The following is a 19,472-nucleotide window of genomic DNA, read 5'->3' on the forward strand; positions in this document are numbered from 1 at the left end:
AGGGCAAAAGTACACATCAAAGATTCTGCTCCATAGGAATACTACTATTATACTGTAAATGAAATCAAACATGGTACTCTTAAATCTTGCCACTACTTTGCAAATTAGGAGCCTGATTATTCTACTGGGCTCATTTCCAGCTCCTCAGGCTTCCAATGAGCCTGGTAACATGATATGACAAACAAACATGATTTATTTATTTATTTTTTAAATTTTATTATTTTTAAATTTATTATACTTCAAGTTCTGGGATACATGTGCACAATGTGCAGGTTTGTTACATGCGTATACATGTGCCATGGTGGTTTGCTGCACCCCTCAACTGGTCATCTAGGTTTTAAGCCCTGCATGCATTAGATATTTGTCCTAATGCTCTCCCTCCGCTTGCCCCCAGCTCTTGACAGGCCCCAGTGTGTGATGTTCCCCTCCCTGTGTCCATGTGTTCTCATTAACTCTCACTTATGAGTGAGAATATGTGGACAAACACAATTTTTCACATAAAAGATGGAAGAGAATCTTAGGAAACAGTACTATAACTACTGGTATCCACTGATACTGTAAAAACTTTATCATTATTCTATCTGGTTTAGTGAGATTCTTAATGCTGAAGTTCATATTATCCTTAGAGCAGTGGCTTTCAAAGTTTTTTTTTAAATCCCAACCCATAGTAAGAAATATATAGAAATCCAATACTTAAACACATATATAAATGTTTCATAGAGCCATACTTAATACTTGCCCTTCTTCTGCTGTATTTTAATACATCCCATCCATCCCATCCCATCCCATCCATCCCATCCCAATCTGTTCCATTCCAAAAGAAATACTAGTTGTGACCTACTAAATTGATTTGAAGCTCACTGCCCCAGTCCTTCCATTAGATCAAGATTCTTAGAATCACTAAGATACAGGGTTTGCCTATAAGATGACCCCTCCTCAGCCTCCAGACCCTGAGAGTGGGACACACTTCCTCTAGACCTGAACACCTTTGCCTGGCTGTGTCCCTGGGCCCCTTTGCCTGGTTGTGTGTGAGCGACATCACTCTTGGAGACACCTGCAGGACTGACAGCAGCCAACAAGTGCCAGGCCTGGTATCGTCTTAGTTGGAAGACTCAGATCTATACCAACAAATAGCAACACATTATTTCATTCTGTAGTAGGATCACGGAGAAACGAGGATGCAGGTCCCAAGAAAACATAAAGTTAACTCCCGAGATACACTAGTTAGGGAGGATTAAAAAGTCAAAGCCTTCTTCTAATACTTGGTATCTCTATACAGTTTTCCTCTTTTTACTGAATCTAGAGGATGGTCTCCGGATTCAGACTTACTGCCTTCTGTGAGAATTTCTTAGAGAACTGAATTTTTTATTTTACCACAAGGCACTAGAGAGGAACTATACCTTTTTTTCCAGCCACTTTAATGTCTTCTCTTTGCTGTACTTGTAATATTTCTTGTTGTCTATTTCTGGATTACATTAAAAGAAAAAAAAAAAGACTCAGCACAATGATATAAAAAATAAACTCCTAAGTTTTATCATATACAAGTTAATAATTTAAAAATATTTCATAAGTTGATATTCTTGAAAAAATTTATAAATCTGAGAACATACTTGAAACATTTTTTTAAATGTCAGTAGTAGTTTGGCTACCTCAGGAGTCATCGACCATTAAATGAGTAAGAATTTAAGAAAACCTTCAAATTATACAAACAACTCTGTAGAAAAGGTAATTTTAAAAACTCAGCAAACAAGTGTGAAAGGAAAACAAATCTTGGTGATAGGGACAGGAGGCAGGGAAATTCTGGGCAGAAAAGGGCTGGTCCCCAGCAATGGTCCCACCCTCAAGCCTGGAACCACAGCCCAAAGTGAGAACACGGATTCCTGTTTTCCCACTCGAATGTTGCCTTTTCCAAAACCACCCATGGCCCACCCTGCCCCGCTTCCTGAGCCCATAAAAACCCTATGCTCTGCCAGTAGAGAGACAGAAGAGGATAAGCAGTGGGACGCTGGAGACTCTGGCTGGACACTGGACAGAAGCAGCTGGACTTCAGAGGGACAGCCTGACGGTACTGCTTCAGAGAGGAGTCCAGCCAGGGATGGGGGAAGATCACCTTTCTGCTCCATCCCCTTTTTAGCTCCCCTTCCTGCTGATAGCCACTATCATTGGCAATAAAATCCTTCACATTTATCACCCTTTGATTTGTTTGTATGACCTCATTCCTCCTGGACACTGGACAAGAGCTCAGGTGCAGGCGGAAAAGGCTGTCGCACTGACCCTCTACTGAGCTATTTACACTTAAGAGGTTCACCAATGGCAAATCTAAAAGAGCACTGACTATAACACTCTTTCTGGGGCTTCAGGGGTCATGGGCACTCCCCTAGACACTGCCGCAGGGCCACACTGAGGCACCCAGAAGCCCTCGCCCCAGCTCCTGCACTCACTCACCTATACTCCTGCTCCTGTGAGGGGTGGAATGCAGTGGGACCAAGTGAGTGGAGTTTGCCCCTGCTGCCACTGAAGCAGCTGGCTAGTTCCAGTGCCTGTGCACTCCAGTTCCTGCCCGCAAAGGGGTCAGGGAAAATGTCCCGCTTCATCAGCACCCCAAAATCACTAAGCTGAAGGGAAACATCAAGCTGGGAACTGCTTAGGGCAAACCTGCCTCTCATACTATTCGGTCAACCCTCTGAGGCCCACCTGAGAGACAAATGCATATCTGATTGCTTCCTCTCCCCTACTGTTTATGTAAAAATGCAGATTCACTGAGCCAGACTAAATTGTGTATTCAATGGAAGATTGATCAAGGACTCAAAAGAATGCAAGCTTTTGTCTCTTATCTACTTCTAATGTGGAGGTTCCCACTTTGAGTTGTTCTGCCTTCTAAACCAAGGTACATCTTACACATATTGATTGATGTCTCATGCCTCCCTAAAATGTATAAAAGCAAACTGTATCCCCAACCACCTTGGGCACCTGTCTCAGGACTTCCTGAGGCTGTGTCATGGGTGTGTCCTTAACCTTGGCAAAATACACTTTCTAAATTGACAGAGACCTGTCTCAGATATTTTGTGTTCACAGTAGCATACTAAGCGGTCTTAACTATTGTGAATCATTTTAAGCTCACCTCAATGTTTTCAATGAAACACTTTTTTCCCTAAAATCAAAAGAAAATCCCAATAAAGAAAATTGAAACTAGAGGCAGATGCCTATGAAGTTCACCAAATATATTCAGGAAAAAAGTCTTGTTAACTACTTAGTACTGGCTTGGTGGGATTAGGAGAGCATTAAAAAAAAAAAAGACATATCTCTTAACATATTACCAACATAATCATAGCTATTTTAGAAGACTTCGATTTAAGGTAGGCTCAACCTGGCCCTTTATGGAGATAAAAGTTTCACCTTTTATAAATTATACTTACTCTCCTCACAATCCACCCAACCTTATATACCATGTCATTAAACCATGCTTTCCTCTGAAACTCTTTTCATTCATGGGATTTCTTCTTTCTGTGTAACTAGCAAGGGCAGCACTGCCACTCCAGCCTCCTCTGTCCATGCAAGATTTATCTTTATGACCACTAGTAACCCTCGGACCTGATGGGAATTCACCACCTGTGAGTTATATAGAATGAGGCTCTTTCTCGCTTCCACCTTGTGATGGGAAATGGAAACTGCCCATTCAGGGCTCATTTTCTGCAGTCCATTAAATCGTATGAGAGAGGGGTTGGGAGGTCCCTGGCCTTAGTTCCTGTGAATTTCCTCCCTGTTTCAGCCTATGGTTGTCAATGCTGTGGGTAAGATGAGGCAGGATGGATTGGGCGCTGGATATCTGCAGCCATCTCCTCAGGACATGTCACTACAGTAACAAAAAAGAGGGATAGGTGCAAATAGCATTGTCAGGAGTGTGAGAATTCCAAGGTTCAATGTCTACTATTTTGGAGCCAGGATTACGTGGGCAAACAGCCTACTGTAAACCAAAGCCAATGAGACTGAACTCAATTTCCTCGGAGACTATGTCCCACCCCTATGTACAAATCAGGGGAATTTCAAGAGCATACAGAAATTACTAAATAAATACATGCTCTTGAATGGCTTTTAGAAGCCATGTTCATTGCCTGAGGCAAAAAAATTCCAAAAAAAGCTCACTGCTCAAGGTTCTCCTGAAAATCCTATCCTGACCTGGCATCTCACTTCTTTCTTGCCTCTACCTCCAAATTTTCTGAAAGAATGTCTACCATCTGCTGCTGTTTTCTTTGTGTCCCACTCTCTAAGCCCCCCGGGGAGGCTTTTCCTCTACCTCTGGGAAATGTTCTCTAATGGGAAGAGAGCATAGAGCCACGCTACCAGGGCTCCTGCATACCCCAGCACATGCTGTCTCTTTGGGAAGCCACCTCGCTCTCAAAGTCTGTTTCCCCAAGTGTAAAGAGAGGCTTTTTCTCACCGGCCTGTTCTGAGTATGAACTGTGACAATCCACACAAATCCTATAGCACAATACCTGTCACTTAGCAAATATATAACATTAGCTAAGATAACATGATAAAAAGATAAAAAGGATGATTTGTTAACAAAACATAAGAAACAAATGTTTATTCAGGTCTGTGTTAGGTACATTATATACATTTTCTCATTGAATGGTCAGAATGAGTTTTATATATTTAATTTTTAGATATTTGATTTTCCAATATTGTTAAGAATTTTTCAGTCTATAATCATAAGGGATAATAGCCTAGTTTTTATAGTAATAATTTTGATTTGGTACTGGGGCAATTCTAGTGGCATAAAATTAGCTGGGAAACATTCCTTCCTCATCTATTTTCTGAAAGAGTTTGAGCAAATGTCATTTCTCTGACTATCATTTCTTCCTTATAGTAGAATTTATTAGTGAAGCTAGTTGGGTCTGGAGGTTTCTTCCTAGAAAGTTTTTAAATTATAAATTTATTTCTGAGTTAACACTCCCTGACAAGATGATTACTATTGCCCAGAAGGCTACACCATGACCCAGTGTATAAATTACTGCTTAATTTTGAAATTTACAAATTTTGAAAAACAAGGAGGTTTAAAATATTCATGAAGGCCAAGGACTATCCATAATTATAAAAAATACCATCGCACATTCCTTTGTGTCCTAAATTTAATATTTGTGAGACTTAGTGAGTTCGATAACACATGCATATGCTGGAAAGGTGTTTTTCCCTTATGTGCCTGGTGCCCATAAAACTGGTTTCAAACATCTGGAAAGACTGGGTTGACAAAATAAAGATGGAATAAAAGTGAGTCCACAGTTAAGTCACATGTTCAGCAATTGGGTAATCAGCTCACAAACTTGAATTTCCCTGAGGTATTGTTGAACTGCCTCAAGCACATTTTCACTTCTACTTTCTCAATGTTTTCCATAACTGAGAAACTCTTATGATCGCTTTCTTCCTCTGCCTCCTGGGGAAAGAAATTTGGCAATTGTACTTGGGGTATTTTTTAATCAGGTAAGTTTTCCTGGCTCTCCCTGTTAATCACCTCAGACAGTGCACTGCAGCTTTGGCTGGCAATATGAAACAGTGTTACATTCAAGATAAAGTTCGTGACCCTTCATTAGTCCTTTCCCGTGCCATCTCTCCACCGAATGTGCACTTCTTTGGCAAGAACCCTGCTCTGAGCCCCACAGCTAGCAAACAGAGACACATCATTTCCTTCGCTAATAAAGTAGGCAGGGCTAAGGTCACCGCCATCATCATTCAGGGTACAAACAACCGTGGCTAGGTTCACTCATCAGGGGGGAAGGTTCTCACAGGCCTAGCAGCCTTAACCAGGTCTTAAATGCCATAGATGTTTAAGAAGCGTCTGGAGTTTAATATGAAAAGGCTGGCTGGGGAATTTGAGTATTTTAGGCTTTACTCTATCTGCACAACTGCCTGTGGAGAGAATGGAAGTTAAAAACATCAGCTTTCTTCTTCACCTTTAATCCTCATCATGGATAGTAACTGATCACTCTTTGGTAGTCATCTTTCTTATGTAGAAATCTAGAAGTAAATTACAGAGAATGGAAGCAAACACTAATTTATAAATAGACAATAATCCAAATTCAAATAAATAGCCAGGACCCAACACAATTACTAGAAGAAGTCCTGTGGGGTCATCCAGTGCCTAGAAGCTCTAGGAAGCTCCCTGGAGGGATGAGAATAGACATTTCCTTAAGCTAGGAAGTTTTTTCTGTCTCCTTCCCTGTCTCCTTTTGCCACACAAGGGGAAATCATTAAGAGGGGATATACGAGATTAAAAAAGAAAAATCAAAGTGAGGCATAGTGTGGCTCATGCCTATAATCCGAGCAGTTCGGGAAGTGAGGTGGGAGGATTGCTTGAGCCCAGAAGCTGGAGATTGGCCTGGGTGACATAGCAAGACCTCATCTCTGCTAAAGATAAAAAAAGTTAGTTGGGTGTCACGGCACACACCTGTCGTCCCAGCTACTCTGAAGGCTGAGGGGAGAGGATCACTTGAGCCCAGGAGTTCAAAGATGCGATGAGCAGTGATGATGCCCCTGCATTCCAGCCTGGGTGACAGAGTGAGACTCTGTCTCTAAAAAAATTTAATATAAAAATAAATTTTAAAAGAGTCAAGTTTTTGGCTGGGTGCAGTGGCTCATGCCTGTAAACCCAGCACCTTGGCCAAGTCAGGAGTTTGAGACCAGCCTGGCCAACATAATGAAACACTGTCTCTATTAAAAATACAAAAATTAGCTGGGCGTGGTGGCACCCACCTGTAGTCCCAGCTACTCAAGAGGTTGAGGTGGGAGGATCACTTGAGCCCAGGAGGCAGAGGTTGCAGTGAGCTAAGATTGTACCACTGAACTCCAGACTGGGCAACAAAGTGATACTCAATCTCAAAAAAAAGAGAGTCAACTTTTTGTTTTTACATGAAACTTCACCAAAAACAAAACAAAACAAAACAAAACAAAACAAAACCCTTACAGAACATTTGGAAGTGTTACATACACAGCTATAAGAAGGAAGGGAAAAGAGTTGCTGCCAGACATGGATTCGAATCCTGGTTCTACCACTTCAAGTGCTACAGTGTCAGTCAAGTTACTTAAACTCTTTGAGCCTCAGTTTCCTCATTTGTGAAAATGCAGGCTATTAATATACAATGAAAGAAATTACTACAAGTACTACGTAATCTATGTAAACCAATAAGCACAGAATGTCTGCGCTGTAGAAGTACATGTACTGCGCTTGTCTTGTCGGACTCGAAGGCAGGGGTAAACTTCCAAATGCTGATCCCTGTGGATCTTCATGGAAAAAGCTGTTTATCTTAGTACACTGTCCCTTTACACAGGTCTTCCATAAAGAAACATATTTCACATATTTATGTCTTGAGTCAAGGGGTAAAGCAAGTAATGTGAAAATGCTTATGTATATCTTGATGAAAAGGTCTTTTTGAGGATGAGGCATTTGAGAATCTTACTTATTTTTTCCCCATTTAAGAATCTTTTTGAGAATGGGCATGGTGACTCACACCTGTACTCTCAGCACTTTAGGAGGCTGAGGTGGAAGGATCCCTTGAGCCCAGGAGTTCAAGACCAGCCTGGGTAACATAGAGAAACCCTGTTGTCTCTAAAAGAAAAAATTAGCCAGGAGTGGTGACTTGCACCTGTGGTCTCAGCTACTTAGGATACAGGGGTAGGAGAATTACTCGAATCCAAAAGATCAAGGCTGCAGTGAGCCATGATTGCACCACTGCATTGTAGCCTGGGCGACAGAGCAAGACTTTGTCTTAAAAAAATAAAGTAAGTAAATAAAAACCTTTTTGGTTCTGTTTTTAAACCTTCTATTACTTTGAGATTCACAGGCTGCAGTTTATTAAGGGAAGAATTTGATAAAAAGAAACTGCCAGACCTCTAGAGACTGAATACATCTTTCACTGTGTGAAATTTATTCTTAAGTATTTTATGTTTTGCCCACCACTTAAAAATAAAGAAAAAAATTGTGGCCTACAGTTTTAGAAATTTGGCAAATATAAAGGCTAATAACATAACTACTTTGAAAATGGAACTGCAGAACTACCAAAAGTTAGGCAATATAGAAAAAAAAGGAGACTAAGACAAGTTCAGATGATGATCCAATAAATGGTCAAGAGGGAGGGGATGAGACAGAGAGAAGCTCTTGCTCTCAGCTGCAGACTATAAGGAAACAAATGTTGAAGCACTAACACTGTTTCTAAATCCACATTTCTGGGTTTTGCTTTAAGATGAGATAACTGCATTTTCAGTTTGTGTTAAGTTGACAAAAATTAAAATGGCTTAATTATTTTTCATTACTTTAACTTTTAAAAATGGTTACGGGCTACTTCATTTGTCACCCATAAAAAGATTGCTGTCTCCTGCCAAACTCAACATCAGGGAATGTCTTTAATGGAACTGCTTTGATAAAACCTCAGCACCACACATCCCTCAGTTCCAAACTGGAGCTCCAAGTGTGGCCAAGTATGAATTTACTGGACTCCTTAAACATAAAATGCAATCAATAAGGCTCTCCTCTTTCCCACCGTAAGCTTACACTTCCTGGACTCACCACTTTCTTGGTCCCAGAAGAACCGTCATTGTGGCCAAACCATCTATGACCCCAAACAGCCACAACCATCAGCCTGATGTTCTGGTTCCCACACTTTGTTTCCATATTAACCCTGAAACTACTTAGATAATTTTTTGAGACACTGATGCCCAGTTTGTATAGTATTTCTAACCTGTAAAAACATACACACTGCCTTATTTTCCCCTCTTAAAAAGTCAAATGAATGACAGTGAACACACATCTCTTCATTACCCTATCCTGCTTCTACAGCCCATGTTCCCTGCTTCCAGGATGCCACAACTACACATCCTCTGGGTCAGGCACAAACCCAGAAGTCACTCTTGTCTCCTCCACCTCCTTGACCACCATCCAACCACCAGAAGCAGTTGGGTCCATCTCTAAATGGCTACTTTCTTCTTGTTGTATCTCCTAAGATCAGGCCACCATTACCTCCAGTCTGGATCACTACAGCAGACTCGGTGGACCTGGCTTCTCCAATATACCCTCCACACTGCAGACTGCCCTGCTTAAAACTTCACAGACACTCCAATATCATTAAGCGAAGTCCAAACACACATAGGGCCCTTTATCACCTGGCCCCGTGCCCAGCATTCCTGCCTCATTCCTTACCAACCTAAATCCTTCCCCAGCATCCCATACTCTGAACTCCTTGGAACTTCCTGAACCTGACAAACTTTTCCATACATTCGAGCCTCTGTTACACTGCTTCTCTGACTATCCTTCAGGACTCCATAAAGAGGTCATTTCCCCCAGGAAAGCAACGCAACAGCTACCCACCTGCACTTCCCACCCAACCCCACCAGATTAGAAACCCCACCCATCCTCTCTCTTCTTTTAATGATCAAAAGGTGGATCCTACCTTCAGATCTAATGCTGTGACTGCAGAAAACATGAGTCATGTGGGCCAGTGCAGGACAGAGCCCTGCTGTGCAGGCCAGAGAAGCAGTGCCTTACCCTTGATCCAGTCTGCCCCTGGCTTGCTTGTGACCTCTGTCTTGCCTGACTCACTGTGCTGTGCACTTTACTGCTTGGCAAAGCCTAACAACGAACACTCCTTTATCGTTAAGTATTCCTTACACTTGAAATACAAAACAGGCATTTAAAAATTGATTACATGTCTTAGGAGAGGAAAAATTTATCTTTTTTAGTGAGAGACTGTAGAGTAGGTCTCTGAGGCAGGTCCAGTAGAAACTCATTAATGAGGATGTGCTGGTTGAGACTTAAGAAATCCCAGATGGATAAAATTTACCTTTGGAATAGAAATAAAGACAGAGCTCACTAATAGTGATCATTTTAACCAGAAGTTCTGTAATATTTTGGTCTCAGGATACATTAACACTTAAAATTATTAAGTGCGGTCATTGCTCAGCTCGTCACTGACTCCCATCAGCCTGAGCACAAAGTGAAGAAAAGGACAACGTCTTATTTATAAGTATCTAGAGCTTAGCACTAATGTGCAACATACTCTTTTTGGTAGGTGCTCAATAAATACTTCCATCTATTAAGGTACAGGTTTTATGTAATTTTACAATGAGAAATCTGAGGCAGAAGTCAGCTGAGTGACTTGCCTGATGTCACAGAACTAGTTCAAAGAAGCAGCAAGAGTGAAGCCACACCTTGTGATTCCTATCCTGTGGGACACAGGCACAGACTGCCATGGCTGTAGTTCCAAAGACTAAAACTCCAAAGCAATAGAGGAACAGTGCTGGCAGTGTTAGCAAATCCGAATGACAGGTTTCCTTACGGCCGACACAGAATAAGCCTTACACTCAGTGCGCCTGTAGGCAGCCACATTCTTAGGCGAGGCCTATCCTTTCTACCAGCCATAAAAGCCTTTAAGTTATACCATACCTTTTTCCTCTGTCACATGGTGAAGTAACTTCTCAAGTCCAGGAAGTTTCAGCAACAAGATGCAATTTGGAAACACGTTATCTACCACAACTTGGTCAAGGGGCTGAAACTTCCCCTGAAAAAACACTTCAGTTAGTTGGAAAGCAAGCATTTCATTCAACAAAGACATACAGAAAAAAAAAAAAAGAAAAAGATACACTACCTTATGGCTGGGCCTTTAAACTTAGTGCAGAGCCGCCTATTCCATCTACAGAATCCCGACACTGGGACAGACTCTAGGATGGACCCAGGCTCCCTTTAGGAGGCTCCTGTGAGCACTGGGGTCCCAGGCAGCACACCATCTACCTCGGGTGTACAGTCCCCAAATGAAACAGGGAACAAAACAATCGCAAAAGCACTGGAAGCCACAGAAGCTTGCAAAGATGGTGGAGACTGCATGGGGCTAGTCCAACCCATTCAATTTGGAGAACCAGCTTTGGTCACAGAGCAAGAGTCCCGACTATCACATTGGAACAAGTCCAGACTATACATCTGCCTCCCCATCCTCACTCTAGGGTTGATGAAAGAAGCATCCACCACAAAGAGAAAAATAACAAAAGTGAATCTATCCCCGTCAGAGCTGCCTGACTACGATTCCAAACCTAGACCAGAATAAAAGAAAAGACAGCCAGAGGGAGAAGTCCTGGGCAGCTGCAGACAGGCTAAATCAGGCTCAGCCAGAGAAGTGTATATGGCCTGGTTGCCAGTGGGCCATATGGCTTCAGAACATCAGTGTTCGGAATTAGGTCTAGTTTTTCTTAACTGTACTAGTAGCAAGGTGAAGTTTGTCTAAATTAAGGCATTAGCCCCGATTTGGGGACACCAGACGGTACCAGATGTATGGCCTTGCCCATGCCCACTTCCAGCTCGCTCTACCTCTCGGATACTGACAACTTCACCTGGAGACACAAAAATGGCATTTGATCAATTTTTGCAAATGCAGCTTTCTTGGGCTTTAAGGGTAAAATCTTCTCAGTCATTTGGGAGCACATGTGGATAGCTTGCCATACTTTCTCTTAGGTTAACTAGTGCCATGAAATGTCTCAATTTAAATGTTCTTATTCCTTCAAATAATAAGAATGCCCAGATTTTTCCTAAGTCTTATTGTCTTTAGATTTTCTATGTTAAATCTATACTCTTCCATGATCAATCAATATGTTAAGTATTTGATTACTTTAAAACAGTAGTTATATGTAATGGACTAGCACACAGTCATGATATAAAATAATTTCATAATTAGTGCTTCATTCTTATTTTTATTTACTGTACATACCTAGCAGGAAATGCAATAAGCAACCTGCCTTTACTATAAAGCTAGTAGCAGTGGAATATCTAGGGAAAAAAAAAAGAGTTATTTTTACTGATATTAAAATAAATTTTAAAAGAACAGGTCACGTGTCAAAAGTGTGTACCAATAATTTTTAACTAAATAGGAAATGAACATGTCTAATGCAGAGAAGGAAATAGCTGAACATCTCAAGTGTTACTTTGAAGGGCATTTTTGGCACTTGGGAAGATGTGTTTGGGAAACATGATGGTGTAAAATGAAAGCCAACGGCCACCCTGAATAGCATTTCTGCTTCATTCTGCACCTGTCAACGTGAGCTCGCCATAGGACCCTGGAGGCACCCAGAGTGCCAGGATAGGGTTAATGCCCCAGAGTCATGGTCTTAATGGGAGGTGGAAAAAGTGCTATTTAAAAGAGGATGGGGGGGTCTTAAATGCACATCAATGCATGTGCTGAGGATGGCTGGTATCCTTCTCCTCATTAATTTATCCTAGAAAACATCACATAGGTGAGCCAATGAGGCTTTCGAATTCCTCCCTGAATATTCCCCAGGGCCTTTCTCCTGGAGAATAGGACCATTTCTGTTCCTTAAAGACACATGGCTTACCAGCCTCACAGCTTGTGTGCTCTTGTTATACTGGCCATCACAATAGCTGCCAGATAAGGTACACGTGATTAAACAAAGAGAGAAAACTTCATTGATCCACAGTGAAAGGCAGAGGGCAGGGAAGGAGGAGACTAAAAGAGGCTAAGCTGCAGCAAGACAAAGCATGCATTGATGCTTTATGACTTTCAGCATTTATTTTGCAACTTAACTTCCCTACCAAATGGAAGTTTCAGGAATTTGGTCTAAGGGTTAAGTATGAGAAATTTATAAGTGTTCAAACTTTATCCAAACTTAAGAGTCCAAAAAAAAACCAGATTCTTCTAAGCAGTCTGAGTAACACTACTGTAAGTTGTGAATTAAAAGATTTTCCAACTATGGTTGATGGATCCCTGGGTCATGAGGTACCCAAGCTCAAAGCTATTTTCCTAATACTGCTAAGATGTAATCTGCGTTTTCACTGCGTGGATATCTGCACTGATGATTCAAATGCAATGGTGGGGAAAACTGCTGGCTCCTTAGCATGAGTCTGGTGGTGTCGCCAGACTGTCCTAGTCATCACTTGGATCCTTATCGCCATTTATGTGCAGTTTAAAAAATGCCAGTTTCACTTAAGAATATCCTTGAGCAAGCAGTAAAAGCAATTCATTTTACTTAAATCTTGACCCTTGAACACAAGTCTTGTAAATTCTCTGTGATGAAAGTGAGGTATGGCTAAAGGCCTTTGGCTGCTTAACCAAAGGTAAGCTGATAACCAGGAAGAGCATGTTGTCCTGGGGCTGGCTGAGTTGCAAGCAGAACCAGCTGCTTTTTCATGGATACCATTTTTATTTGAAAAATTCACTCTGAATTGCGGTGATTCAGAACCCAGTATTAGTCAGAATGTGAATGATGTCAGCCTATCATTTCAAAGGAAAGACTGACAGTACCTGCAGCCAATAATAAAATTTGAGCTTTCAAGCAAAATTTAGAATTGTAGAAAATATCTGTGACTATGACAGCTTCTCAATACCTAAAGAGCTTTCTGATGAGATCAGTGGTAATATTAACAAAAGTGTGTGTGTGTGTGTGTGTGTGTGTGTGTGTGTGTGTGTAAAATGAGATGTGTCAACATTTGGAAGATATGCGTAACTCAGCAAATCAATATTTTCCAGATGACCAAAGTATAATATTACAAAATCACACGTGAGTAAAAGGATCCATTTTAAGTGTAAGATAGACCAATGGATTTTAATGTAACAGAGCATAGAAAGTTAACTGACAAAGTTTCAGATTCCACATCGCAGCTAAACTTTAGAAAAATACCACTTATTGATTTTTTAGGTAATATTAAAGAAGAATATCCACAGTAATCTAAAAAGGCTATAACGTTGCTTGTTCCTTTTCTAACTACAAATATGTATGAGGCCACATATTCTTCATATAATCCCACCAAAATAACATATGGAAACAGACTCAGACATAAGATACCAGATATAAGAATCCAGTCGTCTTCTAGTTAAGCCAAACACTAAAGAGATTTGCAAAAATGTAAAACAATGCCACATGCCTCATTAAATTGGTTATCTGTTTCAATAAAAATGTGTTATGTTAACACATAGTAGCCTTATTATTTTTAACTTTCTCAGTTTTAATTTCTAACAGTGAGTATTGCTAGAACCCACAGAAACATAAGCTCTCTGGAATTCTTAATAATTTTAACTGCAAATGTATCCTGAGACCAAAATATTACAGAACTTCTGGTTAAAATGATCACTATTAGTGAGCTCTGTCTTTATTTCTATTCCAAAGGTAAATTTTATCCACCTGGGATTTCTTAAGTCTCAACTAGCACATCCCCATTAATGAGCTTCTACTGGACTTGCCTCAGTTTACCTACTCCACAGTCTCTCACTAAAAAAGATAAATTTTTCCTCTCCTAAGACATGTAATCAATTTTTAAATGCCTGTTTTGTATTTCAAGTGTAAGGAATACTTAATGATAAAGGAGCGTTCGTTGTTAGGCTTTGCCAAGCAGTAAAGTGCACAGCACAGTGAGTCAGGCAAGACAGAGGTCACAAACAAGCCAGGGTCAGACCAGATCAAGGGTAAGGCACTGCTTCTCTGGTCTGCACAGCAGGGCTCTGTCCTGCACTGGCCCACATGACTCATGTTTTCTGCAGTCACAGCATTAGATCTGAAGGTAGGATCCACCTTTGGATCATTAAAAGAAGAGAGAGGAGATCAAGCAAAAACAGTTGATTCTGTTTCCTCAGTGTGGATGCCCCAAACTGGAAACTCACCTCCTTATCAGCCTTTATGAGGTAGTGGAGAAGCAGAAATAGAGGGTCCATGGGTGTGGCAAAGTGGAGAAGACCTCCTGCAGATTACAAAAAGGACGAAGGGAATTAAACATCTTGGAAATACAACATGGTTATTTCACCTCAATCTCAAAGTGAAAAACATGTGTTGAAAAATACATGTGAAATTCCAAATTCAAATCTCTTTTTATACAGGCCAGAGAGTCTGTGTGATTCTCTCCAAAGGCAGAATGTGCTCTATGGGATTTTACTCCAAAAAGCTTCAAATCCCTGTGTGGAGAGGAAAGCCAAGACCCTGAAATCGATCTTTAACTTTCCATTTCTTCTCTAGAAATCACTTTTAACACAGCTTTCCAACCCCCTAAAAAAAGAGGGGTTAGGAGGAAGCACAGACAGAATGAGAACACGGCAATGTTAGAAAACCCGTCAGTCTATCTATAAAGTTGCAGTAAAACATAATTTCCTGTGCTTTTGAGGACAAAGCCATGGGAAAGCAGTGCCATTCTCCCTATACACAGTCCCTTCTGTGGTCTGTGGGCGGGGGGATGCAGGATGCTTTGAATACCCACTGACTGCCCCCAACCCCAGCAATCCCCAGAACATGAGGAAGAACAGTTCTGTTGGCCTACTCTCCTCCTAGTCAGCACTGCCCCCAAATTAAGGGAACACCACAAGAAACTTTGGTGGAACTTTAAAGACACTTTGTTATGTTGTAGCCTATGTTAGAAGCTGCATCAGTATCCAGTTTCAAGGAAATAACATGTTAAAAACACAAAGGTCCTCAAAAGAGTTTCCAATCAACACAATATGCAGCCCACATACAAATCTAACTTCTAACTCAGGATGTGTGGTTGTTTTAGGAGACAAAGCAGAGTTGCTAGTTTAAAATTTCCTACTGTCTAAGACACACAGGTGACCTAACCTCAGCGCTCAAATGATGCTGCTGTTCTCCTTGATTAAGCCTGCTCTGATGCCAAGGAAGGCTAAACCAGTGACTAGACTCCAAACCCCTGACAGATCCACAACCCTAGGTGTGAAGAATGGAGAAGCTGGAGTATATACTTAGTTATTGGAAATATTTGCAGTAGTCACATACCTGATTGAACTGATTGATTTATAAACCAAGAATGGTGTTTTTCCTTGAAAAGTTTTACTTCAAACAGCTGCTGTAGACACATACTGAACAAGTAAATGGCTCCTTCTCCTGTTAAGACAAATCTGTCTTTTATTTGTAAGTTTACAAACACACACACATACCCCCAAAAGACTATCCAATAGTTCTGAGAAATGTTCATAATATGAACATAAACATACACAGGTCTATACTACACAAACTGATTCCAAGGAAAGCTTTAGCTATTATACATAGATGGTAATTTTCCAGCTCCATAATCCTCACTGAACTTAAACCAAAAAATGAGAAAGTACAAGTCATTTATCTTAACTGCTACAAAGCCTGTCCTCAAATCCTCCATCAGATCAAGAGGGAAAACCCATTCTTAAACTATCAAAACACAATGGTTCAGCCACATGACATGAGCTGGCACGTGGGTCCCTGCCTCTGGGCAGCGTGTGGCTCTCCGCACACAAGGTCTAAGGCAGCAACCAAGCCCATGGACCCACAGGCCAACCCTAAGTGAGAAAGACAGACATGCTTGAAGCCATAGGGAGTAAGTAAAGCTTCACTCAACTGGATGAATTTTTCCTTTTCTTTCTCAATTCCCTCCCCGCAAAAAAGGAAGGAGGCAGGAGGGAGTTAAGCCTGTGCACGTCTGCATGTTTTATCCCTTCAACTAATGAAAAAAATTTTTTTCTAACCATAGCACAATCTCTGGAGAGAAGGATGCTGAGTTAACTATCTCCACCCTATGCTGGGCATGTGTCCTTGGGGAAGTTCATAAACCTTCCTGTGCCTCTGTTTCCACATCTGTAAAATGGGGACAATACTGAACCTCCTCCTAGAGTTTTCTTAAGGATTACAAAAAGAACACATGTAAAATTTCCTAAACCAATACTTGGCACATGGTGAGAAGTCAGCAAATGTTAGCCTTACTTTTCTACTGCCAATAAAGCAAATAAAAACATTTGTTCTTCTGTTGTCTATGAGCATTTAGATAAAACAAGACATTTTAGAAGAGGGCTGGCTTTCCTCTGTACCTGTACTTTTGTTAAATACTTTAGACCTTTTCTGCTACCTAAAACTTTTCTTGAAGAAATATTTCTCACCTCAACTTAGTCTGACATATAAATAAGAATTCTAAACATAGCTGATCATTACAGCCAATTTCATTTGGAAGAAAAGAACACTGCTCAAGTCAGGAATTTGTTTCTTCTCTTGCTGCTTTTATTTACATGTCTCTATAACAAGGCATTATCCATTGGCCCTCCCTTACTTTATAGTATTACTGTCACCAGGAGAAACCTCTAATATGCCAAGTATCAAGTGTCTACGCAAAACCTTATATGTTAATGGAAAAACAGTTACACAGAGAGGTAAACACTACCAACGATATTACTCCATATTTAGAATATATTTTAATATTTTTGCCTAAAAAATGTGAAGACAAAACTGAAAATGCACTGAATATAAAGTTAAAATAAAATTGTTTTTCAATAAAATATGAATGTCTTCAATATACAATGCTTATAATTAAAAAAAAATTCCCTGACAGAAAAAAAAATGTACTATTTTGGTCAGAACGAAAAAGGAAAGTATAGCTAAAACTGAAATCAATCAAAATCTTGGCATGCCAAGTGAAAGCCTTCTGTTTTTGCTTTTTTTTCTGTTTATTTTACTGTATGAGATAAAATGAATATAAATGGAGGCTAATGTTGAATAACTACACTAAAAAAAGTTGGCTTAAGAAAGCCAAAGAACATTCATCTGTTTTCAGGGAGAACTCAAACATGCAACTTTTTAATTTTGCCAATATTTCTGATGGCTGAACAGTTCTGTGAATTAAAATTACAAGAAGAAATTTTTTTTTAATGTTTAGGTCAAATGAATTACCTGGAAAGATTAGTAATGCCATCAGCTTGCTTTCTTCTCCTCACAGAGCTTAGCTTAACTTTATAAGCTATTCAGAAAGAGCAATGATACAAAGACATATGTGTGTACACTTATTAGTCACAACATTTAAGAACATTCAAGTTATGAGACGAGCACTTACCTGAACACGGGTTAACCAGTTTTACAAACATAAGCCCACTTTTCATCTTCTTTGAAGCATCTTTTAAATATTCTGAAAATAAACAGTCAATATTACTGTCTTAGTTTGAGTTAAACAGACATTTTCTAGGGTACTATTTTGGATACCTTGTTTCTTTTATTTAAAGGAGTTATTTTCTTAGTGGTAATTCTGGGAATTGCAATTAGTATCTTAACTCACAATGTAGTTCAGATTAATATTATCTTAGTTTCAAGAGTATTTAGTAAGCTTTCTGCACAGATTCCTTTTCTTCGCCTTCTTTGTTCTACTGTCATACAAATTACATCTTTATACACTATAAACCCATTAACACAGTTTATCATGATTGCTTTATGTAGTTAGCTGCTAGACAGAAGAGTCACAAAAATACATTTGTGCTTTTATATCTATTTCTCTATTTATCTTTATTAGTGTTCTTTATTCTTCATATAGATTCAAGTTATCATCTAGTATCTTTTCCTTTTAATCTGAAGGACTCCCTTCCTAATTTTTGTGGCGTAGGTCTGCTAGTGACACATTCTGTTTTCCTTTATCTGAGAATGTCTTGGTTTCTTCCTCAATTTTTGAAAGGTAATTCTGACAAGAGAATTCTTTGTTGAGAATCTCTTTATTTCGGTACCTTAAATATGTCATCCCACTCACTTCCAGCCACCATGGCTTCTAATGAGAAGTCAGCTGTTAATTTTATTGAGGATCCCTTTTATTTGATGAGACATTTTTCTCTTACTGCTTTAAAGATTCTCTTTGTCTTTTCACAGTTTGACTGTGACATATGTAGGTATGGATTTCCTTGACTTTATCCTGTTTAGAGTTTGCTACATTCATTAGTTGTCCAGACAAATATTTTTAAAATCAAATTTGGGAAGTATTTGGCTATTACTTCTTCAACTATTCCTCTCCCACCCTTCTCTTCTCATCTGGGATTCCCATAATGCATATAATAGTAGGTTTGAGGATGTCCTATAGGTCTCTGAGACTATGTTCAGGTTCAGTTTTCTTTATTCTTTTTCTTTCTGTTCCTCACCCTGGATACTCTCAATTGGCCTATCTTCAAGTTTTCTAATTCTTTCCTCTGCCAGCTCAAAACTGCTAGTGAACTAACTAGTAAATTTCTTATTTGCTATTGCACTCTTCAAATCCAGAATTTAGATTCTTTTACAATTTCTCTCTCTCTCTTGATATTCTCTATTTGGTAAAACTTCATTGTCATACTTTCTTTCTTTAGACATCATTTTCTTTAGTTCTTGGACTATGTTGATAGTAGCTGAATGAAATTTTTGTAGAATAAATCCAACATCTCAGCCCCTCAGACACATTGACTACTTTCCCTTTTATGTATGGGTCATACTTTCTTGTTTGTGTTGGTATGTCTCATACTTTTCGTTAAAAAAAAAACTGAGCACTTCAGATAATAATAAATGTGGCAATTCTGGAAATCAGACTCTCCTCTCCCAACTCCCCAGGACTTGTTGTTGCTGTTTTTTATAGTCACTGCTGTTGTTGCTGTTTGTTTGTTCAGTGACTTTTCTGGACTAATTCTGTAAAGTCTGTATTTCTTGAAGTGTACAGCCACTGATGTCTCTGTTTCATTAGCCAGCTGATG

At 39.8% G+C, this 19,472-nt stretch overlaps 1 protein-coding gene across 6 annotated transcripts in view; it reads right to left on the reverse strand.

Annotated features, from left to right (window-relative positions):
* RNASEH2B (ribonuclease H2 subunit B) overlaps positions 1 to 19,472 on the reverse strand; it is a 74,894-nt gene that overhangs the window by 42,829 nt on the left and 12,593 nt on the right. For all 6 annotated transcript variants that reach the window (XM_074387663.1, XM_010337901.3, XM_010337896.3 and 3 more), the window contains exons 2-6: positions 17,831 to 17,902; positions 15,757 to 15,864; positions 14,643 to 14,719; positions 10,430 to 10,544; positions 1,401 to 1,465 (exon numbers count right to left, since the gene is read on the reverse strand). In XM_074387663.1, coding sequence (XP_074243764.1) covers positions 1,401 to 1,465; positions 10,430 to 10,544; positions 14,643 to 14,719; positions 15,757 to 15,864; positions 17,831 to 17,902 — 437 coding nt within the window. The remainder of the gene's footprint in view (positions 1 to 1,400; positions 1,466 to 10,429; positions 10,545 to 14,642; positions 14,720 to 15,756; positions 15,865 to 17,830; positions 17,903 to 19,472) is intronic.

Source organism: Saimiri boliviensis, chromosome 16, assembly GCF_048565385.1.
Source record: "Saimiri boliviensis isolate mSaiBol1 chromosome 16, mSaiBol1.pri, whole genome shotgun sequence".
NCBI classification, from domain to species: domain Eukaryota; kingdom Metazoa; phylum Chordata; class Mammalia; order Primates; family Cebidae; genus Saimiri; species Saimiri boliviensis.